The sequence below is a fragment of the Pseudonaja textilis genome, chromosome 1 (genome assembly GCF_049901715.1).
Source record: "Pseudonaja textilis isolate UNSWEBS1 chromosome 1, rPseTex1.2, whole genome shotgun sequence".
NCBI lineage: Eukaryota > Metazoa > Chordata > Lepidosauria > Squamata > Elapidae > Pseudonaja > Pseudonaja textilis.
In genome coordinates, this window is record NC_141990.1 from 161,468,288 (window position 1) to 161,495,330 (window position 27,043).

At 37.4% G+C, this 27,043-nt stretch overlaps 1 protein-coding gene across 4 annotated transcripts in view; it reads right to left on the bottom strand.

Annotated features, from left to right (window-relative positions):
• Positions 1-27,043, bottom strand: part of HDAC4 (histone deacetylase 4) — a 182,694-nt gene that overhangs the window by 109,890 nt on the left and 45,761 nt on the right. For 3 of the 4 annotated variants that reach the window (XM_026707841.2, XM_087919582.1, XM_087919581.1), the window contains 5 exons: positions 22,072-22,304; positions 20,239-20,389; positions 17,174-17,294; positions 3,487-3,608; positions 1,452-1,583 (listed from right to left, as the gene is read on the bottom strand). In XM_026707841.2, coding sequence (XP_026563626.1) covers positions 1,452-1,583; positions 3,487-3,608; positions 17,174-17,294; positions 20,239-20,389; positions 22,072-22,304 — 759 coding nt within the window. The remainder of the gene's footprint in view (positions 1-1,451; positions 1,584-3,486; positions 3,609-17,173; positions 17,295-20,238; positions 20,390-22,071; positions 22,305-27,043) is intronic. The other variant, XM_087919583.1, reaches the window with a different exon arrangement.

Sequence of the window (27,043 nt, forward strand, 5' to 3'; positions counted from 1 at the left end):
GCTATTCCCACAGTCTTGTCCAAACTAAAGATATGTAATGTCTCCAACTATCCCTCATAATTTTTTTCTTCCAAATTTCTTATTATCACTTTGGATGCTCCCCTGTGGACATCCTTCAGTTAGTCTATGTCTGTAGGAGCTGAGCAGGCTGAGTCCAAGGGCAGGGTTAAATGTGCCATCAGTTTGGGGTCGCTACATTCCCACAAGTGAATGATCTAGCACCAACTTGGCTTGACCAATAGTAGATCAGATTCTTGTATATAGGTAGCATTAATAAACTTTTAGTACTTTAAACTCAACTGCTCTTCTGGGTTACTTACCCTTGACAATGTCCTTTCTAAAATTTGTGCCACAATTGGATGCAGCATTCTAGCTACAGGTAGTCCTCGACTTACAACAGTTCATTTAGTGACCATTCCAAGTTATAACAGCAATGAAAAAAATGACATGACTATTTTTCACACTTACTTCAGTTGCGACATCCCCATGGTCATGTGATCCAAATTCAGACACTTGGCAACTGACTCATATTTATGACAGTTGCAGTGTCCCAGGGTCATGTGATCACTTTTTGAGATCTTCTGATGAGCAAAGTCAATGGGGAAGCCAGATTCACTTAATAACTGTGTTACTAATTTAATAACTGCAATGATTCACTTAACAATTGTGGCAAAAAAGATCATAACATGGGGCAAAACTCACTTAACAAATGTCTTGCTTAGCAACAAAAATTTTGGGCTCAATTGTGGTCGTAAGTTGAGGACTACCTGTATGGCATGACCAATGCAGAACAGAACAGCAAGGACTAATCTGAATTCTGGCACTAGATTTTTGTGATAAAGCCTAAGATTGCATTTGCTTTATTTGCTGCTCTATTACAATGCTGGCTCCTCTCAAGACACCTAGATTCATTTCACATTTATGCTTCCTAGTATTGTGCCTATACTGATGCTTTTGTGAAGGGATTTCTAGATGACTTCGGAACACAGGAGGAAAACCAGAACTACTGCATCTGCTCTTTTTCAGTCTTCTGTGATTTCTCAAAGATCATAGGGATCAAAAGTTCTGATACAACTTTTGCAAGCTTCTTCCTAGATATAGCTGTTCCCATCCTGAAGATTTAAACTTGTTCCTTGAAGGCAGATGCTCCTTAACTAATTATTCCCTTAACTTGTATACCCTTTCCCTTCTTGTGTTGATACCTTTAGGTCCATTTGAGAATGAAACTGAAAAAAATGGGAGCTGAAACGGTCTGTCCTCTGCCCATCACCTGCTATCATCTTATTATCTTTTCCAAGCAGCAGCTCTATCCTTTTTGATTAATATTATTTCTGGAACATTTGTAAGAAAAAATAAGATCACTGTAATTGTCTTAATCTTCATAATTACTTCCCAATCTATCTGATTGTCTTGAAATTATAATGTAGTAAAATGGTGCCATTCTAACTTACCTGTGACATCTAATGGGCGTTTTTTAAGAGCTGTAGCTACAGGACTATCTTTTCGTCTTAACAAAGGACTGCTGCGCCTTTCAGCAACCTTCTGCTTTAATCTAGATCGCAATTTGAGATTGGGTTCAGATGCTGAAATTGACAAAAGTGAAATTAAGTGCATTTCATTAAAATAGAATTTCTAGTAACAATGCCTCATTGACAGAAAATATACCTAAGAAAACATATTGTTATAAGTACAATATAACAGAAAAAATACATAAGAAATATGATTAATAGTATATTAACATATAGGTAAAGGGTAGCTGATCCAGAACAAGCACAAAAGGAAATAAATCCTATGCCTCTGGTACAATTTAAATGCAATAATAGTTTAAAATAATATTCATTCTATCCATTATTTTTAAATCCACCCTGCATAATATTTAGTTTATTTGAAGACAGTTAAATCCAAAACAGCAAAAGAAATAAAACAACAAACAAAACAAAGTGTCTTAGAAAAAGAGACTGATTCAAACTTGACACATCTCTGACTTAGTGCCTTGGATAACAATCTATAGCTAACTGTGTATACAATCCTAACACATGGATAACCTGCTACAGTTGATATTGAAGAGTATAGCTAAAGACCAAGACCTGAAATAATCTATACTAGTGTAACTTAGGTGTTAAGTGCTGCTCTACAATTTAAACTATCCATTTAAGTAGGAGGAGAACCTGCATCTACAACTGTAATCATAGTCATCTTGGAACTGTATCCTAGTCTGAATTCCAGCTGAAAGGATCCAAACTTCCTAGACTCTGTGGAGCTAAAAACCACCCACCATCTCAATAACTTTTCCTAAAAAGGGAAGGTTGCAAGCCAGATAAAAATTATTCAGTACCATTCAGTATATCTTTGCACAAGAGAGTAAGATATTTAAAAAATATTATCTTAAATTTAAATTAAACATGAAAACGTCATTCTTTCAATTCCTTGAATTCATGGCTTTGTAAACCAAACCCACTACTTTCTACCCACTAAATTGGGAAGAAAAACTAAATGGGAAAGAATATTATGGTTTAATTTAATATCATTGTTCGTGATGCCTAATTTCAGCTATTTCTCTCACTGCCGTATTTTGTACTAATGGAGCTCTTCAGACCATCTTCAATGGCAATCTCATATGCAACGTATGGATTACTGAAATGAGATTCTCTCCAAGTCGCCAATGCTCCAGCTAAATGCCTACCTCTAATGATAATACTGTTTTTAAAGCATTCTATGCTTTAGAGCTCTCTATTTTGGAACAGAATGAATGGCATTCATTTGATGTTTAGTTTATTAGTTCATATGCAGCTAATTACTGCAACCAGGCACTAATAAAATATTTCTGCATACTGATTAGACTTTTACATAAAATGACTCAAATAAGCTTACCTAGTTATATTATGCACTACATTTAATATCAAAATGTTGAACTGAAATATCTTAACATCACCTCTTAGAAAAAGATGTCTAAGTATGACTGGACCTCGTAGAAATATGTATTATTATAACTAAGTTCGCAAAAGGAAAGCTAGACTGATAGTCTTAAAAGAAGCCCAGTAAAATCAACAGTGTCTCTTTCTTAGAAAAGTTCGTCCCACTTTTCCAGTGTTAAAATCAGGCTTGAACTACAATTGAACTTCATCTACAAAATGATTTCCTTACAAGAATGTATGGCACTGATCAGCTCCCTATACCAATCACAAGGAAAGTAAATAGGAAAGCCGGCAGGATTTCAAATGATGGGAGGGGAGGGGAGAGAAGGGTCAAAGAGAAAGGAGGGAATAAAGAGGAGGGAGGGAGAAAAGGAAGGAAGGTTTCCAATTCTCACTGCCTGCTTCTCAATGGGGAAGCCAACAGGAAGTCAGAAGTCTTTGCCCACCCATGGTCATTCTATTTCTCTATCAGATACTGAAATATCTCTGAAATGATGTCCCAACAGATCACAGGTTGTCTAGCTATTTAAAATAAAAGTTTTATATGTGAACTGTGAAAAATAAGATTTACCTGTTTTTCTGAGTGGAAAATCATCTTTGGAATCATACATTCCTAATACAGGGTGATTGTAAGCGCCTGACATTCCGCTCTGTGGTGGAGAGCTCTGATCAAGAGAACTATGTTGTGTTTTCCTAAAAAAATAAAATGTTATTATACAGGTTAAGAATAATATATAATATAATAATAGATATTGGATATTGGCTTTGATCTTTAAAGCCTGAAAGAGCTTGTGCCTATATTTCTGTTTCTAAATCAGCTTTTCTGACATCTCAAGGAGTATGCATCCAAGTGACATAATAGAAGCATTACAATATATAAATTACAACATGAATGTCAAAACATAGTAATATCTTGAACTTTTTTCAACTTCCAGTGAAAAATTATGATGAACTGGACATCCTGCTGACATTGAGACTGCATTTACAAGGAAAATCATAGCTGGATGTTGGATCTGGACTGCCAAAATCTCTTTGGAGGAAGGAGAGATGGTTGACATAAAACATATGAGAAGTCAAGGATTTGGCTTATTTGATAAGGTTAAAATAGAAAATTTGCTATATGGTTTCTTTTACTGGACTTTTTCACTATAAAAACAAATGACAAGAGCATTTTGATTTTGGTTTTTAGTCAAATGATAAGTTATGGGGTAAAAAGAATTTGTTATATTTAGAGATAGTGATGTTTTAAAATTGTTGCTACCTACTGGGATGAAGGGGGAAGTTATCCTCATTTTTTGTTTTTTTCTCTTTTTTATATTTTCCTTTTTATAATTTTATTTTTGCATTTTTTAGTCTGTATTACAAATACTTTTATTTTTTCTATTTGTAATTATTTGAAAAAAAAAAACACATAACCACATCTTAATAATACAATTCCACCTTATACTCATCAACCGAAAACGATATGCAATGTTGAAACAGTGCCACTATTGATTTCAGGCATCCAGTCTTCATTTCACAGTCGAAATGTTCTTTAGAAGATATTGATAATTTCCTAAATATCAACTAAATTCCAGCAACCTGGAATTAAGGAGAAACTTCCTAACAGTGAGGAAGGAGAACAGTGGAACAGCTTGCCTTCAGAAATTGTGGGTGTTCTATCACTGCATGTTTTTAAGAAGAATCTAGACGGTCGCTTATCTGAAATAGTATAGGTTCTGCTGATTGAACATGAGACTAGACTAAAAGACCTCCAAGGTCCCTTCTAGCTTACTCATTCTATTCTAACATGCAATGCTTGTATCTGGTGGTAGTCTCCCATAAGAGGAGAAACCCTAAAGGAAGTGCCCTTCTTCATATACCATCCTCCGACACCTCATGTAGCAGATATTTTCTGCCTTGAATGGGCAGATTTTGTAACTTACCAGGTCCAAAGCCTTGAAAGACTGTAAAGGTAGTAAACCTGATAACCAGCAACTTGTACAACAAAGCCATGTTTGGGATACTGGAGTTATATGACTATATGAGGTAGTTTTTAATGGGCAATGAATAAGCAGCTATATTTTGCACCAGTTGTTGTTTGTGGGTGATCTTCAAGGGCAGCCCAAACATAAAATGACTGTGGCCCCTTCTTCCCACGTTTTGTTGTTTCCTTCAATATAACAATAGCAACAGCACTTCTGGTGGAAGATAGTCCCTTGCTTGTAGCTTTTCTTTTGGTCTGCTACAGATTTCTCCAGACTTTTATACTTACAATGCTTTCTACGTCAGAAGAAACTTCCCTGGGAAAGGGGAAGCTCTGCAAATCAACCCTCTTGCTTCCCTGATAGCTGGACTTTCTCAGAGTGTTTTTGAAAAAGAACAGGTAATTGGGTGATTCTCTGGCTGGGGCAGGGCAAGCAAGAAGCAAGTTCTTTGTGGAAGAACCACCTTTTAAAATGGACAATAAGGTGTGCCACCGTTTCTTAGACACTAATTTTTTACATATTTATCTTTTATGTTAATAGAGGCATCCTCCGGCTGCAGCCTGCTTTTTCCTTTTTCTTGAAACATCGTCATTTATGAAGCTCTGTGACTTTAAGATGGCCTTGCGGGGTGGGGGGGTGGGGGGAAGAGAGTTGGTGTATCTCAGCCAAAATAAAGAAGCTGGAAATTGCTGTGGAAACTACATTTGAAACTTTTGGACTTAAATTTTCTAGAGGATTTTGTATCTTTAATTGATTCTGCTGATTTTTTTAAAAAAACAAGGATTATTTAAATGGTGTTTTGATCTTGCTGTGAGGAGGGAAAGAAATAGTTCTGATTTTACTTGTTTTTGATTGGACCAGTTGTGTGGGCTGTTAAACAACAGGCAAAAATCAAGTTCTTTTTCAGAGTAGTGTTGTTTGACCACAAGAGGGACCCAAAAGACTGTAGTATTGCCAATTCTTTTTAATTCTCCAGTAGCATCATTTAATCCAGTGGTTCTTAACCTTTTTGAAAGAATCGCTCCCTTGAGCCATCAAGGAAGTTATCATCGCCCACCTCCCCCAACATAACCTCTCAATCACAACACAGGGAAATAATTCTTCAATTTATGCAAACACGTTTTTTTGCTTTCTTTAAAATTGTCATCAGGACATATCGATGCAAATAATTTATTTCCAGTCTTTTCCCCATATCTGAACTGTGTGAAAAATTCTGATGCCATCCATCACTTTACTCCCAAACTTCATGATACAAGTATTTCATTATTATCTTGTTTATTCAAGACACTTAAATGCAATGACCACTGAAAACAAAATTCAATTACAAGAAAATGAAATGCCCGAAAAAAGGTAACATTTAATGATTTAATTACAAATTAATTTTAAGATGCAAAAAGACATATAAAAAGGGCGTAAGAACAAACTGTAATGCAGGAACTAAGAATTTCAAGATGAAAACTCTGAAACTAAATTAAGATTCGAGGAAAATATATATTCATGCACACTGTAAAAAGGCTTAAAAAGACACAAATAAAATTTTTACGGAACATTTTAAAACACAGTTCAATCCGCTAATAGCGAGCAATCTGATGTTTTTGTATGACAGATATACAGCTGTTCACTGAATGAAAAATGTCTCAAAAGTGTCCCCAAAACTTATCACTCCATCTCCCCCATATCACCCCCTTCCGTTCCTTTGCCCCTGCATCGCCCCTTTCCGTTCCATCGCCTCCCTGAAAAACGAAATCGCTCCCTGGGGGGTGATATTGCCCAGGTTAAGGACCACTGATTTAAGCCACTGGATTTTATGTTATAAATCTACAAGTCTAAAACTCTTAACTTTAAAATCTAAGCTTTAGCTATACTCTAATGGGATGGTTATGCAGAAGAGGATGCAGAAAATGAAAAGAACATCAGGAAATACAGAATTTTAAGATCCTTTTTGGATGAATATACGCTTAAACATATGAACTAATTCAGGAAATGGGAACAAAGCTTGAATCTACTTTCAAAGGAACTCTGTGAGGAGATCCAACATTTGACTGGAGATATCTAACAAGTGAAGGATAGACAGGATCTTATGGAGCACAAACTGGAGAAGAAAGATATTTTGTATGAAGCTGACTTGGACGAAAGAGATATTTTGGAATCTCAGATTAAATAGCTCCAATTAAGGTTTCAAGCAATTCCTGAGCTTCCGGTTTGAGCTTCTTTGGTGACAGACGAAATATGTGATCGTGCACAGTTTAGATCTGTGCTCGCCACTGGAGTGCCCCGAGCTGGCTGGTTTCGGGGCTAAGCCACCCCGTAAAGGTGGTGAAGAGGGGCGAGACTGCCAGCAGGGTCGAGGAGAGGCGCATCTCCATTACTCTCTTTCCCAAAGGCGGTTGCAGCGGTGGTCAGAAATGGCCACTTCAAAGAAGAACTTGACCGGAAAAGAATGTGCAGGAGGAAGATAAGAAGAGAAAGTTTTGGCTGACTGGGTCAAACTGAAAAAGCAACAATATAAGGTACCCTGGAATTTGGATTATAAAGAACATTGTTCCCAAAGAAGACTTTGAAGTGGCGAATGAGAGAGGGAAAGAGAAAGGATTTGGGTTTTTTTTTCTTTTCTTCCCTATATTGACAACTAAGAGATTTAAGCAAGAAACTGGCAAAAATCCACTTGGACATTAACAGGTATTTAAGCTGAAAATAAAATGTCAAAGGGATAATAAAGGTTTCTGGATTTGAAGGAAAAAAACAAAAGAGTGGGATCTTGAAAAATGGAGACCACCTGGAAGTGAAAGGAATTAACAGTGAAACTTTAACAAGGTTCCTAAAAGATACATTTTAACTGAAACTTTGTAACAAGATAAGAGAACCCGGGGAAGAGAAAGTGGAAAAAAGAAGCAAGAAGAAACAGTTTTGGATTATTTGGATTACTTGGTGATTTTTGGCTATTGGATCTAAAGGACTAAAATTAATCGGGTGTTGTTTAAAAGTTTTTTAAAATGGTATCACTCTTGGAAGAATTGAGAATGGAACTTAAAAAACAGAAAGAAGATGCACGAGAAGGAAGAGGTTCTTTTGGCTTCATATTTCAATTTTTTAGAAATGGAGATCCTGAACTATGAGAAACAACAAGAAATGCCTGTAGAACAAGAAGGGCGGGACAAAGAAGAAGCCATCTTCAATGACCAAGTATTTCTATGTGGGGAAAAGAAAGGAAAGGGGGATAGTATTATTATATTAGAAATAGAAATGAACTTTGAAAATATGAAACAAGTGTGATTAAAATGATAGATAAAATACTCATTGTAATGTAATGTAATGGTTAATAAATAAATGAAATAAAGAGAATGAAATTAGGAAAGGAGGGGAACATTTTAATTATTATCAATGTGTTATAAAAATTTAAGCGAAGAGGAATATGAAAGAAACACGAAAAAATTATGGAAATATTATAAGTGTTCCTAGAAGTATGATACCCTATTAAAAAGAAATGTTAAAGATGTCAAAGATTATAACTAACATTAATGATAAAGCTGAATTGGAAAAGAATAAGTATTTTATTTATTATTGTTGTGTATATATATATATATATATATATATATATATATATATATATATATATATATATATATATATATATATATATATATATATTAGTTGCAGATTCGTATTTTAAGAATGTACCAAGCAGAATTGAACCATCGACTGGAAGTTATGTGAATTATATTGAATATTATAATTGTAAAGGCATAAATTGAAGTTTAAATAAGAGTTGAATGGATAAAAATTAAAAGATACAAAAGTGTCATTCTTCAATTAGTAACTACAGGGAAAAATTTTGTTGAATGAGAAAATATGAAATTGAAACAGGACAGATAAAAGTATAAATATAATGACTAGGAAGATATTGAAACTTAGAAAAAGATATATATAACTGAATTTAGGAAGGAATGAGATAATTAAAAGTAAGATTGAGAAAACTAAGGGAAGGGAAGAATTATTGAGAAAATGTTAAAATAGTAATACGATATGGAATAGAACACAAAGATGAATATGAAATTGAATTTGTGTCTGTATGGAGAAGTGATAACCCGGGACCATGCTATTCTCAAAAAAAGAAATTTTACTTGTATTATGTTTTGTGAAATCCCAAATAAAATTTTTATTAAAAAAAAAAAGATTTCAAGCAATTCCTGAACAGTCTGGAGAGTATATTAGATTGAAGATGATTAAAGCTTCGGCTCAGTTAGTTAATTGGGATGATAAACCTTCAAATAGACAAAGTATATAGAGTAAATTCCCAATTTGCTACTACAAGAAAATTACTAAGGGATATTTTAGTTCACTTTGTTCTGGATTGCCACTTCAAATCCAAACTAAGAATGGAAAGTATAGATATAATTGTTCTGAAGGAAATTTCTGTTAGAATTTTGAGAAAAAAGAAAGCCTATTCTTTCCTTACTGATATTCTGAAAAGAAACATTCCCTTCTGCTGGGATAAACTTGAAGGAGCGATACTCACTTATCAAGAGCAAAGATTCAGACTGAAATCCATTGAAAAAAACCAAGCATTTCTTGATCACACATAAACTAATTTTGGACCCAGATGAAGAAATGGAACAAATAAAAAATCAGAGTAGAACAACCTAAAAAAGTTGACACTGAAGAAGATGCAGCTGAGATATGTTCAGGAACTTGCCAGTTTTTCTAAAGATGGAAATTAAGTTTATTATATGAAATATTAATAGGGCAAATGCCCCATCTAAACATAAAAACTATCTCATTACCTGAGGAAACTTAATGTTGATATAACTTGCCTTCAAGATGCACATATCAAGAAACAAGATAAGAAATATTTAATAAATAAATGATTAAGGGGGGAATTTATATCTGCTAGTTTAAAAGAGATCAATGGTGTTGTCTTACATATAAAATTTATAACTGTTCCTTTTATTAGATGAATGTGTAGTAGTGGAAATTAATTAACGGAATAAAATCAATAGTAGTTGGACTTTATGTGCCAAATGATGATAAAAGTAATTTTTAAAAATATCTTACGGATCAATTACTACCCTTTTCTTATGAAAATTGACTTATGCTGAGGGATTGGAATGGAGTGACTTCTTCAGTTTTGGATAGAACAGACTAGTGGACTTATGGTAAAATAGTACTTTTTAAATTTTGGTAGTCCTATACTGAAGTCTAAAAAAGAGCTAGAATCAGAAGGACATGCCTGCCACTGGTTTACATATTCGCAACTGAAAGAAAGATTGAAAAAAAGATTTAAATTAGACAATAAGAGCTATAGATTTGATTATGTTAAAATGAATTGAAAATACTACTGTGTAATAGTGATGAACATACTTTTGCTAAGGTCTATAAAATGTTTTTGAATTTGGAAAATGAATATGTAAAGCATAGTATGATTCAATGGGCAAGGAACTTTTGATATAATGTAAAGCTTGAACAATGAGAGAATATGTGGATGAAAGGTTTAAAATTTACATTAAATTACAATTGAAAATAAATTTTTTATAAGATGATGTATCATTGGTATTTAACACCAGATAAGCTATCAAGAATGTATAAAGGTATTTCAAATGAATGCTAGAAATGTAAATGTAAAGAAGGAACTTTTTTCATTTATGGTGCACATGTGATAAAGCAAAGAAATATTGGAGTAGGATTCATACTCTAATACAGAAGATTCTTAAAGTGAATATAAAGATAAAACCAGAAAGTTTTCCTTTGGATTTAATGGAAAAAGACTTGGAAAAAAATGGGAACTTTGGTGTTATATATGTTGATGGCAGCAAGATTACTTTATGCACAAAAAGATGCTTCAATCCCCACAATTAATGAATGGTTGCAAAAGCTGATAAGAGTTAGCAGAGATGGCTAGATTGACTGTGGTGATAAAAGAAAAAAACACAAGTGCTTTTGTTTCTACTTGGAAATCGCTTCTGGACTTTATGCTTGAAGTGGCAAAAATGAAACTTTGATTTTGGGTTTCACTGATTAGATAGATCTGTTATTATAAAAATGGCTAGACTACTACGTAAAAGTAGAAAGTTGAGACTCGATGTTACATCACTCTCTCAGCAGTTTACAAATGTTAGCATATTGCCCCAAGCAATCTGGGTCTTGCATCTGACCTCAAAGGATGGAAGGCGAAGTCAACCTTGAGTTAGTCTGGATCGAACCCATCACAGTCGGCAGAGTTAGCCTGCAATGCTGTATTCTAACCATTGCACCATCACAGCTCTTGAAAGCAGGAATGAAAAAGCATGTTTTGGAATAAAAAATAGAAATCTAAGTGATGGGTGTTGAAGTATGAATTTAATTTTGCAAACAGAACGAAGATACAATATAGCACAAACATCTTAGAAAGTAATTCACATATGAAAGAACTTTGCCTATGGTCCAATCTATTTTAGAGATTCTAACTTGCAGAGAATACCATAAACATGCTGAAAGTGAAACTAGGCTAAAATGTCAACCAGTCCTTCCTATTAGCAGGGAAATGCTATATGTAGCATTAGTCTAACTACGGCTAGTAAACACATACTATTTTTAATCCTAGTAAAAAAAAGTTATGTGAAAGCCACACCTGCCCAACATTCACAAGAGACAATAAACATCAAAATTAATGGCTGAAGAATTTTAAAATATAAGACAACTATGGAGTAAAAGGCAAGAATTAATAACAGTATCAGGTCCCATAGTTCTCTATCGGGACATTGCCATTTTGGTGGGTTGGGGGTTAGGGTTAAGGTTTTGCATGGGGTTTCATTTGCTTTGCTTTGCTGTACCTTGTGAGAAATGGGGAAGGGGAAGCAATGTGCCTCGGATCATCCTAGGGAAGAAGCAAGGAATGTGCTCTGAGCCATCTGTGTTATCTCACCACCACCGAAGAAAGCAGAACTGAAGACTGAAGCGGCTGGGAGATGACAATTATCACCTTCTCTGCCTAAGGTTCTTAAAATATTTTCACACCTTGGGATTGGCTTGATATTGAACTGCGCGGTTCAGTTGTATAATACAGCAAAGACTATTGAATTGAAAATTAATGTATCAGAGAGCAAAATAGGTTGTGTTTAACAAGGAAAGTGAAATTAGCAATTGAGTATATAGTAAAAAAAACTGAGCAGGAACTTGAAGCTGTGTACCAATAGAATGTTTCCTAAAGAAGTCAAAATGGAAAAAAATACATTGTGCAAATAGTGGTAGAAAAAACTAAGAGATAATATGTAGCTAGTTAAGAGGAATGGGTTTAAAAAGTGAAAATAGTTATGCATAAGCCCATAGGGAACCAAGAATTCAGTATATCAACAACCACAGAACAAAGTCAAATGCTGTGGGAAAATCTATATATAAGACATTGTGCTAAAGACATTGTGCTAAAACAAGAGAACGTAAAGTCAAGAATGATGTCAAGGTAACAAATGAATCCAAACAGAATGCAAAAGGGAATGGCCATTACAAATATATATTCAATTGGTTTATCATATGGAGTGTGTCAATAAATTATCAAATAAATTATCAAATAAATATCTATAGAAACAGTAATTGAATTGTGAAGAAAAAGAAGAGTGAGAAAGTTATAATTCAATGGAGTGGAGGTAATCCTCAGGAAGAGAGGTGAAATTTAAAAAAAACAAAAGAAAAGAGGCAGTTTCATCTAGTGGTTAAGGTGCCAGTAGACTGAGTTCTAGTTCTGAAGGCATGAAAAACCATCTAGGTGTCTTTGGGCCAATCATTCTCTCTCTAATCCACTTCAAAGGGTTGATGTGAGGAAAATAGGAAGGAATATTAGGGATGTTCACCACCTTGAGCTATTTATAAACAATAATAAAGGTAGGATAAAAATAAAATAAATTTAAAAATAAAAAGATGTTATCAGTATGTGGATGTGGGAGAACAATTATTTGCAAAGATAGAAAGGTATAAAGATACACTGTGAATGTGCTGAAATAAACTAGATGAAGTAAGAGTAGGTATTTCTTTTCACTATTGCCTGCCGTTTATTGCTTTTTAGTCTTTTCTGTATTTTGCACACAGCACTTTCCCTGAAAAGTAATAATATTATGGGCATACATCTAAGCATATTCTTTGATAAAATATGTAGAAGAGCCCTTATGATGAGTGATGTCTAGTAATTTACTGTATTTTGCGTACTCTTTTCAAGATTTTATCTAATAGTCACTACATGTTTACATTATTTCCTTCACAATTAAATGAGGATTTATTCCAACCCATCAGATTTCAAGCTGGAAAATCATACAGAGAACTGGTCAGTTTGATAAGTAATTTATTTTCCAGCATATTTGTCTTTCACTGATAGCTGAAAATTCCCTTGGATGCACTATTTAACTAAAGTGGATAGAAATTTAACATGGGAGTTACAAAAATATCTGAGCCAACAAAATCCAATATTTAATAAGGAACCATTCTGACAGTCAAGATCCTAGTCTGAAAACTAATTGCTGAATATAATGTCTGTAGTGACAATCACAGTTCAAGAGCTCTTAAACCAAAATAGGCAGCACAAACAACTAGTAAGGTTAAAAAAAATTGCCATGGAAAAAGGTTGGAATCTACTTATTCAGGCAGTTAAGAATATCTTTTTAAAATCTGGTTTTTGGCATATTACTGCCATTAGCAGTAATGCATCCCCAGAACACAAGCATGACATTTTAGGATTTAATGGATATATGTCTTGCCTTCTTTTGTAATATGAAAGTCCTCCCTGAATGGTCAACCATGAAAGGAAGATTATGGATTTGATCTCTCATCTAAAATTAGAGAACACTTTAGAGATAACTGAATTCCTACTGAACTAATTAAAAAGTACTATCAATACTGGGTACTCCTGAGAATAGCAGAGCATAACACAGAACAATAATATAAAAGATTATCCAATCTTTTCTTATAAAAAAACAGAAAGTACACAGATCTAAAAGACTGGGGAAAAATATGGAGTAAAATCTATACATTTAACAAGACTGGCAGCTTATAAAGAGAATCTATATAAGATGTTTTACCGTTGGCATTTGGCACCAATGAGATTGGCAAAAATGTATCCCAATGTGAATCCTAGATGCTGGAAATGCAAACAGAACCAAGGTACCTTCTTCCATATGTGGTGGCTTTGCCTGAAAGCTCAAAAATACTGGGCCAAAATACGGAGTTGGCTACAAGAAATAGTGGAAGACCAGATAAGAGTTTAAACCTGAACTGTTGTTTTTAGGAATAATAAAGGGAAAATATAGTAAAAAGATTAAATATATGATACTACACATAACAACAGCAGCGAGGATTGCATTTGAACAATGTTGGAAGCAAGATAGCATGCCACCGGAGGAATTAGTAATTCAAAAGATTTTGGATTGTGCTGAAATGGATAAACTTACGCTAGAGTTAAATGATAAAGAAGAGTCAGAATATTATTATGTGGTTTGGGACAACTGGTACAAATGGTTGAATAGTAGAAATAAGAATAAGAAAGATAAGAAAATCGTAGATAAATGTATATGAATGTATATAAATGAATATAAATGTATGGAGATTTGTATATGTAATAATGATGTCATACTACCATTAAAGATGAAACTAAGGTTTGTAAACTGTGAAAAAGCATAATAATAATAATTTAAAAAAGCAGAAAGTACAAATTAATAGCTCAAATGTGCTGCAAAAGTATCAGTCTTTGCTCATAGAAGAGTCTTTACTTTGGACTCACTGTAGTGCTTTCCTTCTTACTGATAGAATAACTTCCCCTCTTGGAATGCTGATGCCTCTATGATGATGAACAAGTTGAGACAACTGACCTGTGCTGTATTGACACTTCTACAGAGATACTTGCACTGCTTTATTTTTTAATTCTGATTACAGACTGCTCAATTAAATGCTATTTGTTTTTCTTACTTTGTGACAGCAATTCTTCTATAAAATACAGTATTGTAAAATTTTGTGCAGTAGCACATCTGAGTTGCAAAGTACCATTAGATAATAAACCCTTCTAATTTTGTTGCCATTCTTGCTGCTGTTACTTTCAATCAGTCTTAACTCCGTCTGATTCTTTGGCAGATCCATGCAAGTTTTTTTGGCAATATTTTCAGAAGTTACCATTGTCCTTTTCCTAGGGCTGAGAAAGAATGACTAGTCTAAAGTTAACTATATCTGTATGGCTGTTAAAACATTGCTTTTTATTGTGTATTATTATATAATTAAAAATATGATATCAATTTCTTTTATTTAGGAATTCTTATATTAAAATATTTCTATCTTTTATAGTAATAATTTTCCATCTTTGGCCATTCATTATCTACTGTGTTTCCCCGAAAATAAGAACTGTTCTTATTTTCTTTTGGGCTTGAAAACAAGCACTCGGGCTTATTTTTGGGGAGGTCTTATTTTTTTAAGTGCAGGAGATGGAAAGTGTGGGGGCTGACAGGAGTGAGAACATAGCTATCACTGGCCTCGCCCTCTCCGTCCCCTCTCTGCTTGCCCACAGCTGCAACTAGCCAATATCTCAGCATGCCCTAGCATCCACCCGCATTGTCTGATGGCCCAGTTGCTGCTGGGACACTTCTTGGCTGCAGTGCCTCACAGGGGCTCTTTGATCTCCTAGCAGGGCAGGTGGAGGCTGGAACAGGCTGAGGGCTTGACCCCGACTGAGGCCGCGGGCAAGCAGACAGTGGGACAAAGAGGGCGGTGGTAGCCTCCCAAACACTTTTCACTCAGATGGAGACTGCGATGACCTCGGACATGGCACAAAGGCAACACAGTCACATAAGTAAGAAAAGTCCCTTTAATACCTTCAACTTTGCCCCCAATGTCCAGTTACTTTTGGCTGGAGGAAATATTCTCCCAAAAACAGTCTTTAAATGAAGGAAATTCAGTCCGAAAACAAAGTACATATAAACTGTAAATAGAAATCCACACAAACCATGCTGCAGCAATTAACTGGACAGGGCAGAATAAGGAATTGCAGACTTCAAAGGCCAACAAAACATACACAATTGGGAGGACACCAGGAACCCAGATAAGCCTCAACAAAACATACACAATTTGTTTCCAACAAGTTGCTGTGCGCAAACTCCCTTTTTAAACACTGTATTCCCAGCTGCAGCTAATGAAGGAAATCAGGGCCCTTTCCTCCCCCATAAGCCACGCAACTCACATTGCTCCCTTCTCCATTCCTCTCTATGCCCCAGGATGAAGAGGGGGTGGGCCTGGATCTTCCTCTGAATTCCCTCTGCCTTGCTCTACCTCTCCCCTACCCTGCCCAGCTGGACTGTGCCCTTCCCCAGTTTCTTTCACAGCCAACTCTCCCTGTCAGCTGCTTGGCCTCCCCCTCGGAACCAGTTTCTGACAGGGGCATGACACTGACTGAATGGGTAGACTCCCCACAGGAGGCCTGGGAAAAGGCCTAAAACAGATATTAACAAAATCCACAAAGATGCAAAAAGAGTAGGCAAACAAAAAGCGATCCCCCACACACAAGGCCATTTCACACAGGGGAGAAAAGCTTTGTTTGCTTACTCTGTTTCAAACTGTCCCCTTTGCAAGCACACAAAGCTTTAAATCTCCGTCATTTTTCTGTGCAGGCAAAAAGTGCACAGCAGTTTGCAAGCAGACAAAGCTTTGTCTCCCTCTGGGTGAAAAGTGCATAGCAAAGCCAGGCGGAGGCAAAGGTGATCCCAATGCACCACCCATTCTGTCCTGTGGTTGTGCTGAGCAGGTACATGACCGCCTGCTTCCCCCATCCCCCATGCCTCTGATTCCACCTGCTGCCATGTGAGCCTCTCATGACCCTCCCGCAAGTCAGGCAGCTGTGCAGCTCATCTGGATCACCTGTCTTCTCTCCCTGCCTCTGCCTCTATGCTTGGACTTAACAACATTTGCACTGTGCCAAAGGGCTGACAGAGTACAGCTGCTGCAGGAAACTGTTGGCCCCCTCATGCTCACCGCCTCTCAAGCTGGCCATGCCCATCCCCCAGGCTTATTTTCAGGCTAGGGCTTATATTAGGCCCACCCCAAAAAAGTCAGGATAGGGCTTGTTTTCAGAGTTGGTTCTTATTTTCAGAGAAACACAGTACTTTCATCTAGTCAGTATCATGTTATTATCCTCTCTCCTCAAAAAGGATACATTTTAATTTAAACTGTACATGTTACCTGTGAATTCAATTGGCTTTTAAAATTGCAGTGTTCATAAAGTAGAACCCTCATTTGTCATCTATTATCCATTTACAAGAATGACGGGAAACATGGGATAGTGGTAAGAATGCTTACCCATACCAGAAACGAGGATCATTGGAAATGCAATGGTTGAGATTTCGCTGAGCCAAAGCCTTTTTTTTATTTAAAACAAACTCTTGCAATTTCATTTTTACTTCTGTACTTGCTACTGCGCCTAAAAAACCAAAAGAAAATAGATATAACTACATATAATTGATGAATTAGGGTCTTGAAGAGTTATCTGAAATTTTTAACCTTTCTAATATTATAAGCTGTCAATATTTTGATAATATGAAATATGTAAAGAATTAGAACCCGTACTTGAAAATAGATAATTATATTTAACTTCTTCCTATAAACAGAAGATCAGTTAAGTAAGATTTCAGGAATAAAATTATACAGAACAATACTTACAGAAATTTAGCTTTTGTTTAAGTAAGTATTCACAAAATTGAGGATTTCTACATATTATTTTTTGTCACATCGCTTATGTACAGAAAAAAAAATCTCTTAAAAATAGTTCATTTTTTTCATTTTATGTGAGCAATTCTATATAATCATTATATAAATAATTTGGTTTATTAAACAGAAAACATGGCATATAAAGCAGGAATGAATTTTAATTTGAGTTCTCTCTTTTGCTATATTTCTGATTTAGAAACACAATTTCCTGTATTGCTGTAGCATCCCTATGATCGGTTGGAAAGGTGAACAACTGTTGTGGAGCTGCAGCTGCCCCAAATTTGAAGAGGTTCATATGTAGCCTTTGGAGAGGGGGGATCTATTGTATCTTTGAATGGCCATTAAGTGACCAGTTGTACATAGAAGACTATATGTAAATATCTCTAAGAATGTTAGCAATCCTTTCCAATATATGCAAATTCTAGCCTTTCTTATTCACCAGAGTCCCAGAAATCTACCATGCACATGATTCTGTAATGCCTACATAAAAATTAAGTTAGTACCAGAATGTTTGTCAATTATGAACATTCAGTCTTGCAGAATGGAAAAGAGTTAGAAGATCTGTTCCTGTATTTCCTGCAAATATCCATAACATTGGAATGGCAGTTGATACTGAAAGTTTGACTGACTTGGTAACATAAAATAGTGGCTTTTAAACACGTGAATAAAATCGAAAGAACGGCTAATCATTTGCAACATATTTAAGGTGTGAGGTTCGTTCTGTCAATATGCACAGCACTCAGTCCAACTGCCCTTTATCAAACTAGAAAAGGCAAAAACAATATCCCCTCAGAGCTATTGCCTTACAGCAATAGGAAGGAGGGACTTATAAAGTATAGGAACAAAGCCAAACAAAAATGGTTATTAAAATACTGAAAATAATGAAGGAAATCAGATAGCAGTATCACAATCCTTGCAATGTTTTCACTGTGATTTATTATTTATTGTATGGCATATTCACATCGTATTTTAATAAAAAGGAACACAGAGTAAAATACAAAACACAGAATATAAAATCTGTAATCTTTAATAGGAAGATTACAAATATCTAACTTACAAATATTTTTTTTTATTTTATTTGTCACAACCAAGAAATCATTTTAAGTTCTGTTTTGACACACTGTCACTATGTGTTGGATAGTTTGTTTTTTAGCCCCACAGTGTTGTTAAATATGGACTGAAATGTCTGATGTTCTCAAGGTGGATTTATGCCAACAGGGCTTAATCCCACAAAAAAGTTGAAACTTGGAATATATTAAAACAGGGGTCCCCAACCACCGGGCCGCGGACCGGTACCGGTCCGTGGATCATTTGGTACCGGGCCGCAAAGAAAATAAAAATAAAATAAAAATGGCGGCTTTCTTCGCCTTTGGTGAATGCTGCTGGGATCAGGGATCAAGGACACAAATGAAAGAAGGGGAGGGAGGAAGCAACCAAAGCCTGTCCTGCTCTCTGGCTCAGCGGCTTTGGTTTCCTCCCACCTCGTTCCTCTCTCAGTCACTCTCTCGCTCCTCCACCAGCCCAGGAAGAAACTGCTTCAAAGAAGCCGGCAGGGTGGCTTTTCCTGTAGGCGCAGCTCCTCCGAAGCGCCCGTTCACCCCCACCCCGCCGCCCGCGGATCAGTCCAGTGCTCCCTACTGCCTGCCTTGCCTGACTTCGTTTCTGGTTGTTTCGGAGTAGCTTTGGCTGAGAATAATAACTATTCGCCTCTTTTACTCAGCCAAAGCTGCTCCGAAATAACCAGAAACGAAGGCAGGCAGGCAGGCAGAGAACGGAGCACTGGATTGAACTGCGGGCAGCGGGGTGGGGGAGAACGGGCACTTTGGAGGAGCTGCGCTGACAGAAAAGCCACCCTGCCGGCTTCTTTGAAGCAGTTTCTTCCTGGGCTGGTGGAGGAGCGAGAGAGCGACTGAGAGAGGAACGAGGCAGACACCTGAGGGATAAGGCTGAGGGAGGGAGACACCTGAGGGATGAGGCTGAGGGAGGCAGGGCTGAGAGGCGGAGCTTCTCAGCCATCCTGCAGGGACTTGTCCTGAGCCACGGAGACAGCCACGGGCCGCCGCCGCCCAGCGCTCAGTTTTGAAGGCGCTCCTCAGCCCGGCGCAGTTCCTGAATCTGCAGCTGAAACCCTCCGTTTTAAATGTCCCAATAGAAGAGAATATCTGTCGCTCAGGGTTGCAATGAGGAGGCATTGGTGCTCCTGACTGGTGTTGCTGGCAGGCGTTTTATTACCCGACTAGGTAACAACATCAGATGTAATCTAATCAGGTAATGAAACGTCTGCAAGCAAACCACCAAACTCGGACTCCTCCCCTACCCCCCCTTGAAAAAGTGTCTCCCCCCTCCCCCGGTCCTTGAAAAAGTGTTTCTGCGTGAAACTGGTCCCTGGTACCAAAAAGGTTGGGGACCACTGTATTAAAAGACACAGATTTGTAGGTGCAGCATGAAGACACCAGTGAATAGCCTTAGGCTACATTGGGATTGAAGTTCTAATGGGTATATACCTTTCAATCCTATCTATAAAATAGGGTCTCAGTTAGATTATTCAAGTTAAAGGGATAGGAGCAGACAAGGAAGAACCATTTATTTTTTGATATATTTGTTGCAGAGAAATATGTCTATTACATAACTATAATACCTAGCTTGCTTTTACTTACTTTCTTTTCCTTTCTCTTTGTTTTTAAGCTGCTGGAGTTTCTGTTCCCTGTGTTGTTTTTCCAATTCTTGCTCCTGCCGGTGCTGTTCTAATTTTCTCTGGTGTTCCAATAGCTCCTGCTGATGTTTCATTGCTAAAATCTCCTGTTGTTGCTGTTAGGCCAAGAAAATAAAGGAAAGTAAAAATGCACACAATCCTTAACCACTCAAGTCCTAAGAATGTTACCTTGCTACTTGTCAAAATAAAGCATTTTAAATCAATGAAAAAAGTACATTCTAAATAAGAAACCAAGGGAGAAAATGAAGAAAAGATGTGTTTGATGATATCACACCACAGATTCTTGCAAGCATACTGAACAGTATTTTTGCAACATAATTACACATCTTTTTTTTAAAGAAAAAATCACCATTCAGTAATTAAAAAATTCCACAACTTCTACAAAACAGAAGCAGAATTATAATTTTGCAATAGTGCCAAATATCTGTAGCTCAGGTGTAGGATGAAGGTGCAGGCTTGTTCTCCAAGCTTCTGGGTTGGTTTCCAAATGTTTGTTACAGGCTAGATAACATCTTCAGCAGAGTTTAGGGGATGTCAGTGTCAGTGTTCTTCTGTTTATAAAGGCTTCAGGTGTCGCTGTGTCAAGTGAAAGTCTTGTGATGGGTCAGCTGTGAGTCATCAGTGAGACTTGTGATGAGTATTGTGATAAGGAGATTACAACAGGTCAGGATCATTGGGAGATGAACTGCTGGGGGGGGTCAGTAAGGGTTGGTTGAAGGTCAGTGCTGTCTCTGGTTGGCTGTGCAGTTGATTTGGATTCTGAGGGGTTCAGACTTCCAGTTGACTTCGCGACAGATCCAAAAGCAGAGAACGGAGCTCTCAGTTCCTGTGCTGGCTTCTCCCTGTTTGTGGGCTCTGGAGGGAGCTGAAAACCACTCTGGAGGGGCAGTGAAGCCAAGGAGGAATGCTCCATGAGGGCTGGGGAGAGAACACCACTCTCCTGTGGAAATCCACAGCTTTTTCCCTCTATGCCACGATGGAGAGAAGAGGCTGGTCAAAATGGCAGCCACAAGGTTGCGACAATCGTGACCATCTAAGTGCTGAGCAGGAGCAGAGAAAGTGAACAGTGTTTGGAGCAAGATGAGAAGAATTTTTTCTAATTAAATAAAGCCCCAAAAGACTATTTAAAAAGAGAACTCATTGGCATTATTGGAGCGGCAGTATAAGCATTGGGAGAAAAATCCAATTTAAAAAACAACGGAAAAGGAAAAGGATTTTGAAGGGTTTGTACCAGTTTGACTGGAGCAACACAAACATCATTGGCCACACTAACACCTGCTGTGCTCATGAGTTCATCGAAGCCAGGCACTCCACAAGCAATTCCATCAACAGACACGTTGTCCTACAACCAGTCTATGAACATCTCAAAATCAAATCAACTGTCCACACAACCCTCCCCAACAGAAGTTGCCAAATTCACAATGTTTTTCGCATGTAACTGACTCTGGTTCTAAGTTTTCAGAAACCATCTTTCTGAACTAGAACAAAAAAGAATAAAAAGAGGAGAGGGGGAGGAAAGAAATACTCTCCCCTTTCCTCCCACACAACATTTCCCTTGGTAAAGTCCTGTTTATTCTCGTTGTTCACTTACTCACTGAGACATTATGGAAACTGAATTTCTTGCATATCAGCAACAGTAATATTCCACTCAGTCAGTCAATCAGGGAGGCAAGCACGCAGACACACACAAAAATTGAATTTTTAAAAATATAATATATAAGAACCATACGCTTGCACACATACCCCACATCCTTGCCCTTCAAACTGCATCACACACCTTTATGTGTTCATGTAGTTGAACTTCATGTTGACGAGAAAGTTGTTCATGCTGTCTCTGGAATTCTGCTATAAGGATCTGTCTCTGGATTTGTTGTTTTTGTTTGAGGGCTAACAATTCCTGTTGGAGCTGCTGTTCACGTAATGTAGGTTCAGCCACTGATATGGAGAATTGATGATCCACGTGAAAATCCATAGGTGAAACTTGCAAAGGTACTGTTGGAGACACATCAACTATAAAAGAGAAAAAGTCAATTCACCTGCAATTATTATTCGGTAAGATACAAAATATTTGCCCTATGATTTATATTAAATAGTGTTAAATCTGGAGTTTGAAAACCTAACAGTGTATGATAGTGTGTAAATTTCAGACTAAAGCCTCTTTTCTTTCTTTCTTTCCCTTTTATTGTTATAAATCTTGATATTTTATTTTAATTTTAATGGTCATTTCAATAAAATTGTATTTATGTAATGCAGTTATAAATTATTAACATTGTATTATTTATAAAGCTTAAGACCGTGATGGCAAACCTATGGCATGCGTGCCATAGGTGGCACGCAGAGCCATTTGTGTTGGAATGTAAGCCGCAGACAAAGTTACCTCACTGTGCATTCGCATGCCTCACAGCTGATTTTCGACCTGTTTGAGGCCTTTTTCGGCCTCCCAGAGGCTTGAAGAAAACCTTTGCAAGCTGAAAAATAGGCCCATTTCTTCACTTCCTCTATTTCCGAAAATACCGGAAGTGACAAAATGGGCCCATTTTTCAGCCTGCAAAGGCTGCAGGAGTTTTCCTCAAGCCTCTGGGAGGCCGAAAAAGGCCTCAAACGAGCTGAAAATCAGCTGGGAGGTGAAGTGGAGGGAAGGGGGTGGCACGTACATGTGCACAGGGGCCACACGCATTGACTTCTGGGTGCTGGCACACGAGCGCATACATGTGCACAATTTTTGGCATAGGAGCCAAAAAAGGTTAGCCACCACTGGCTTAAGGTGTTGAAAATAATTCTATGAATATTAATCACATTTTAGAATGTCAATATACCAAGCATAAAATTATTTAACTTTTTATCTAAAATTGAATGTAGCATGAAAAGAATTACTGTATTTACTGTATTTATTTACAGTAAATATGTTGACAGTATTTTTGATCTGAAGTCTTTTCCTAATGCTAAGGAAAGTTTTTGTCAAGAGTTATTTGCTTTCACCTAGTTACTTCTTCACTGTCAGCTTGACAACATTCGGGAAGGGAGTGGTTGGAATGTCTGGGGTGGGAATGGAATGTCAATAATCCTGCAGGTAGTGGGACCCTGCTGCCACCTCCAAGGTCATGCTGCACAAGTATTTTGAATGATGCAGGCTGTACTCATAACAAAAGGAGCAGATTCAATTGGGTAACGCAATGAACTTTAGGGGGATGGCCAAAGGGGGAAAACAAATTTAATTATATGGGTTTCACATGGGAAACTAAGAGCTGATTTCGCTTCTTCTGTGCCAATGTATTGCACTCAATAAAGTTTTACTTTTTGGGAAGAACAATGTCCCAGGAGTTTTCTTTTTGGATTTGCTATCTGGACAGCTGACATTTTTATCCAATACATTGCACTGCTATTAGAAATACCATATATCTGTCTCTCCATGTTGCAAAGCATAAAGATGATTAAAAATATCCTTTCAATAGTAGTATCCTTTTTAAGGCATACTGATATTTGAAAATAACATGGATAGGAATTGCAATTTGTTTTTGAATGTTTACTGCTGCATCTAAATAAATGTCAGTTGCAAAGAATCGGGACCATTTTGCATCATAGAAGATTTATTCAAACCTATACAAAATAATCTAGTCAATTGTCAATGGAATTCATGGTAGGATGGAGTCAGGTCCCCTTTTGGGATGCTGCCATTCCAATGAAGGAGGGGAAAGGAGGCTATCAGAGTACATTCCTTAATTCTTTTCCAGATGTTGACTGATATCAAAAACTTAGAGGCACTGAAAACCCCACATAAGCTCTCTCCGAAATAAGCATGTTGGGCGCAACACTTTCAGCAGTTTGATTTCACTTTGTGCTACATTCCGGGGAGGGGAGAGAATTTCCTAGCTGATGCGCTATCATGGATGTCACTATACAACTGCTCCAAACCAGAAATAATCAAGTCAGTGTTCAATCTTGTCAACTGGCATCCGAAGTAACCATCAGAGATGTGGCCTCTGCCCTAAAAAAGGAGCTAACAGATGATGAGGTGTCACAACCACAGTAGTCTGCTTCATCCAGGGTGGACTAGTTTGGGTAGGAGCAAAACTGTATGTGTCAGCTAGTCAAAGGTTCCTGATTATGAAGACATGCCATGATTTCAAAAGCAGAAGGACATTTCAGATTTGTAAAGACATGATATTTAATAAAAAGGCAATTCTGGTGGTCTTCCCTTAAAAAAGACATTGAAAGCTATATCCAGTTGCCTTGTGTGTGCATCTGCCAAATGGAGACAGGGTTAAACACCAGGGCTCCTTCAGATTATAGCAAGTCGTCAGCACCCTGGAGAGAGATCTCTATGGACTTTATTGCAGAACTCCCTGAAAGCACAGGGAATACAGTAATCTGGGTGGTGATGGACTTATTTTCAAACCAAGTGCCTTTTGTCCTATGCCAAAAGACACCCACGGAACGAGGACTCACTAAGCTGTTTTTGCATCACATCTACAAACTACATGGTGCACCCCAATGTTTCATATCAGATAGTGGGGTTCAGTTCACTTCTAAGTTCTGAAGGGCCTTTTGGGACTTATTAGGCACTGACCACTAGGTTCTAGTCACCATCTACAAACAAATGGGGAGGTGTAAACGAGCAAACCTGGTTCTGGAACAGTACCTTAGGTAGTTCATCAACTATCAACAAGGCAACTGGGCTATCTTTTACAATTTGCAAAAGTGGCTTACAACAATTCTGTACATACCAGTATTGGTTTCACCCCTTTCCAAGTTGCAACTGGTCAGGACTTCAAGCCTATGCCCGAATTGCCCACCAAGGATCCTGTGATCCCCTCACTGAAAGACTGGATCGGCCAGTTACAAAATACCTGGCCGGACATATGCAAGTTATTTACTAAAGCCAGAGAAGGAGACAAGAAAAGAATCGTCTTTTCACACAATACTTACAGTCACTGAAACCTTCTAAGAAGTTGGGACCTAGGTTTGTAGGGCCTTTCCCAATCAAACACATCATTAACCCTGTTATAATAGAGTTAGACCTGCCCAAGTCCCTTTGTAAATTCCACCCCATTTTTCATTGTAGTTTGTTGAAACCTGAGGTGTTCGCTCTCCTGAGGCCAATCCCTCCACCTGTTCCCAAATCATTCATGGTGGAAGGCAAACAACATTTTGAAGTTAAGGAAATATTAGACTCCCATAAATATTGAGGGACCCTTCAATACCTGGTAACATGGATTGTCGCACCGCCCAAAGGGAATGGGTTAATTAACGGTTAACGAATGAGCAAACCGAATGCAACGAGCGAACCGAATGCAACAAGTTTCAGGCAAAATCTGACGCAGAAGTGCACAAAGCAGCAAATTGAAACAAACTGTAGAGCCCAAACCCCTTCTAACTAGGCAACCAGAGGGTGTCAAAGCTAGAAGAAATGACCTTGAAGAGATAAGCAAAGCCCAGACCACTGCAATGAAAAATTCTCCACTGACTCTTCTGTCCTTTTCCATGGCAGCAAGCAGCAGGCTAACTGACATTCAACCCCCAGTAACAGCGGCGTTAACCATACAGATAAATTTTATACAATTAAAATCAACAACACATCTTAACAAAGAAAGATTCATTCAGGGTTTGTTGGAATATTTTCTATGAAAGATTTGGAGTTTAGGTGCCTGGACATCTTTAGCATCCACCCATTCGGACTGTGCAGGAGGAAAATGTTTCCAGGCAACAAGATACTGGACGTTCCCTCTACGTTTCCCGGAATCCGGAATTTCTTTAATTTCAAAGTGCTGCTCTCCTTCGATTAGAGTGGGCACAGAAGGGGTGTCAGGTGCAGAGAGAAGGGGTGACAGTTTTAGGTTTCAATAAGCTGCAGTGAAATACAGGATGAATATGTTTAAGATTCTTAGGCAACTCCAATTGTACTGGGTTAATTACTTTAACAATTGCGAATGGCCCACATATTTAGGACCAAATTTCTTTGATTGTTGGGTGGACTGTAAGTACTTCATGAAGAGGTAAATTCTTATCACCTACTTTAAAATATTTTGGCTTCACATGTTTTTTGTCAGCTTGTTTCTTATATGTCTGACATGCCTCCTGCAGTGCCTTACAGACAACTGGCCAAGTGTTCTGCAGTTGGGCTATCCACTCCACTATGACAATGGCATTAAATAATCTGATTTTGGTTGCTGTATTTATAATGAACATGATCCATACTGAGCACATCTGTTGGAAGCCAGTGGTTGTTACATTGGAGTAATATGTTTTTTCTATCATTGCAAAGAGTCTTTGACATTGTACAAAAAAGGAGGAAATCTCTTGATATTTGTACCCAGGAGACATATCAGGATTAAACAGGGAAAAAAACCTACCAATAAAGGGGAATATTTATAGCTGAAATGAAGAGTCCTTGGTACTCTCTGGGCTTGCTTGTTTTCTTGCAGACATTTCATTATCTGTAACATCATCTGTGCTGGTAAGGAGAGGGTTTAGATCTCAGTTTATATTCTAGTACCTTGCCCTGTCAGTATTGGGTGTGTGTGGTGTGTTTGTGTTAAAGATTCTTTGGTTGGGCTGTTTATTGTTGGCTTCTTTGGCACTTTCTTTATTGGGATATTGTTTATATGTTGGTCTGATGTTAATCTTGGAGTTAATCTATGCTGAACTGAGTGCTGATATTGGTGGAGAAGTGTTTCTGTCTTTTTCTTCCCTTTTTGGCTGTTCCCATTTTGTTCCCTTTGATTGTCTCTTTTGCATATAGATATTGTCAA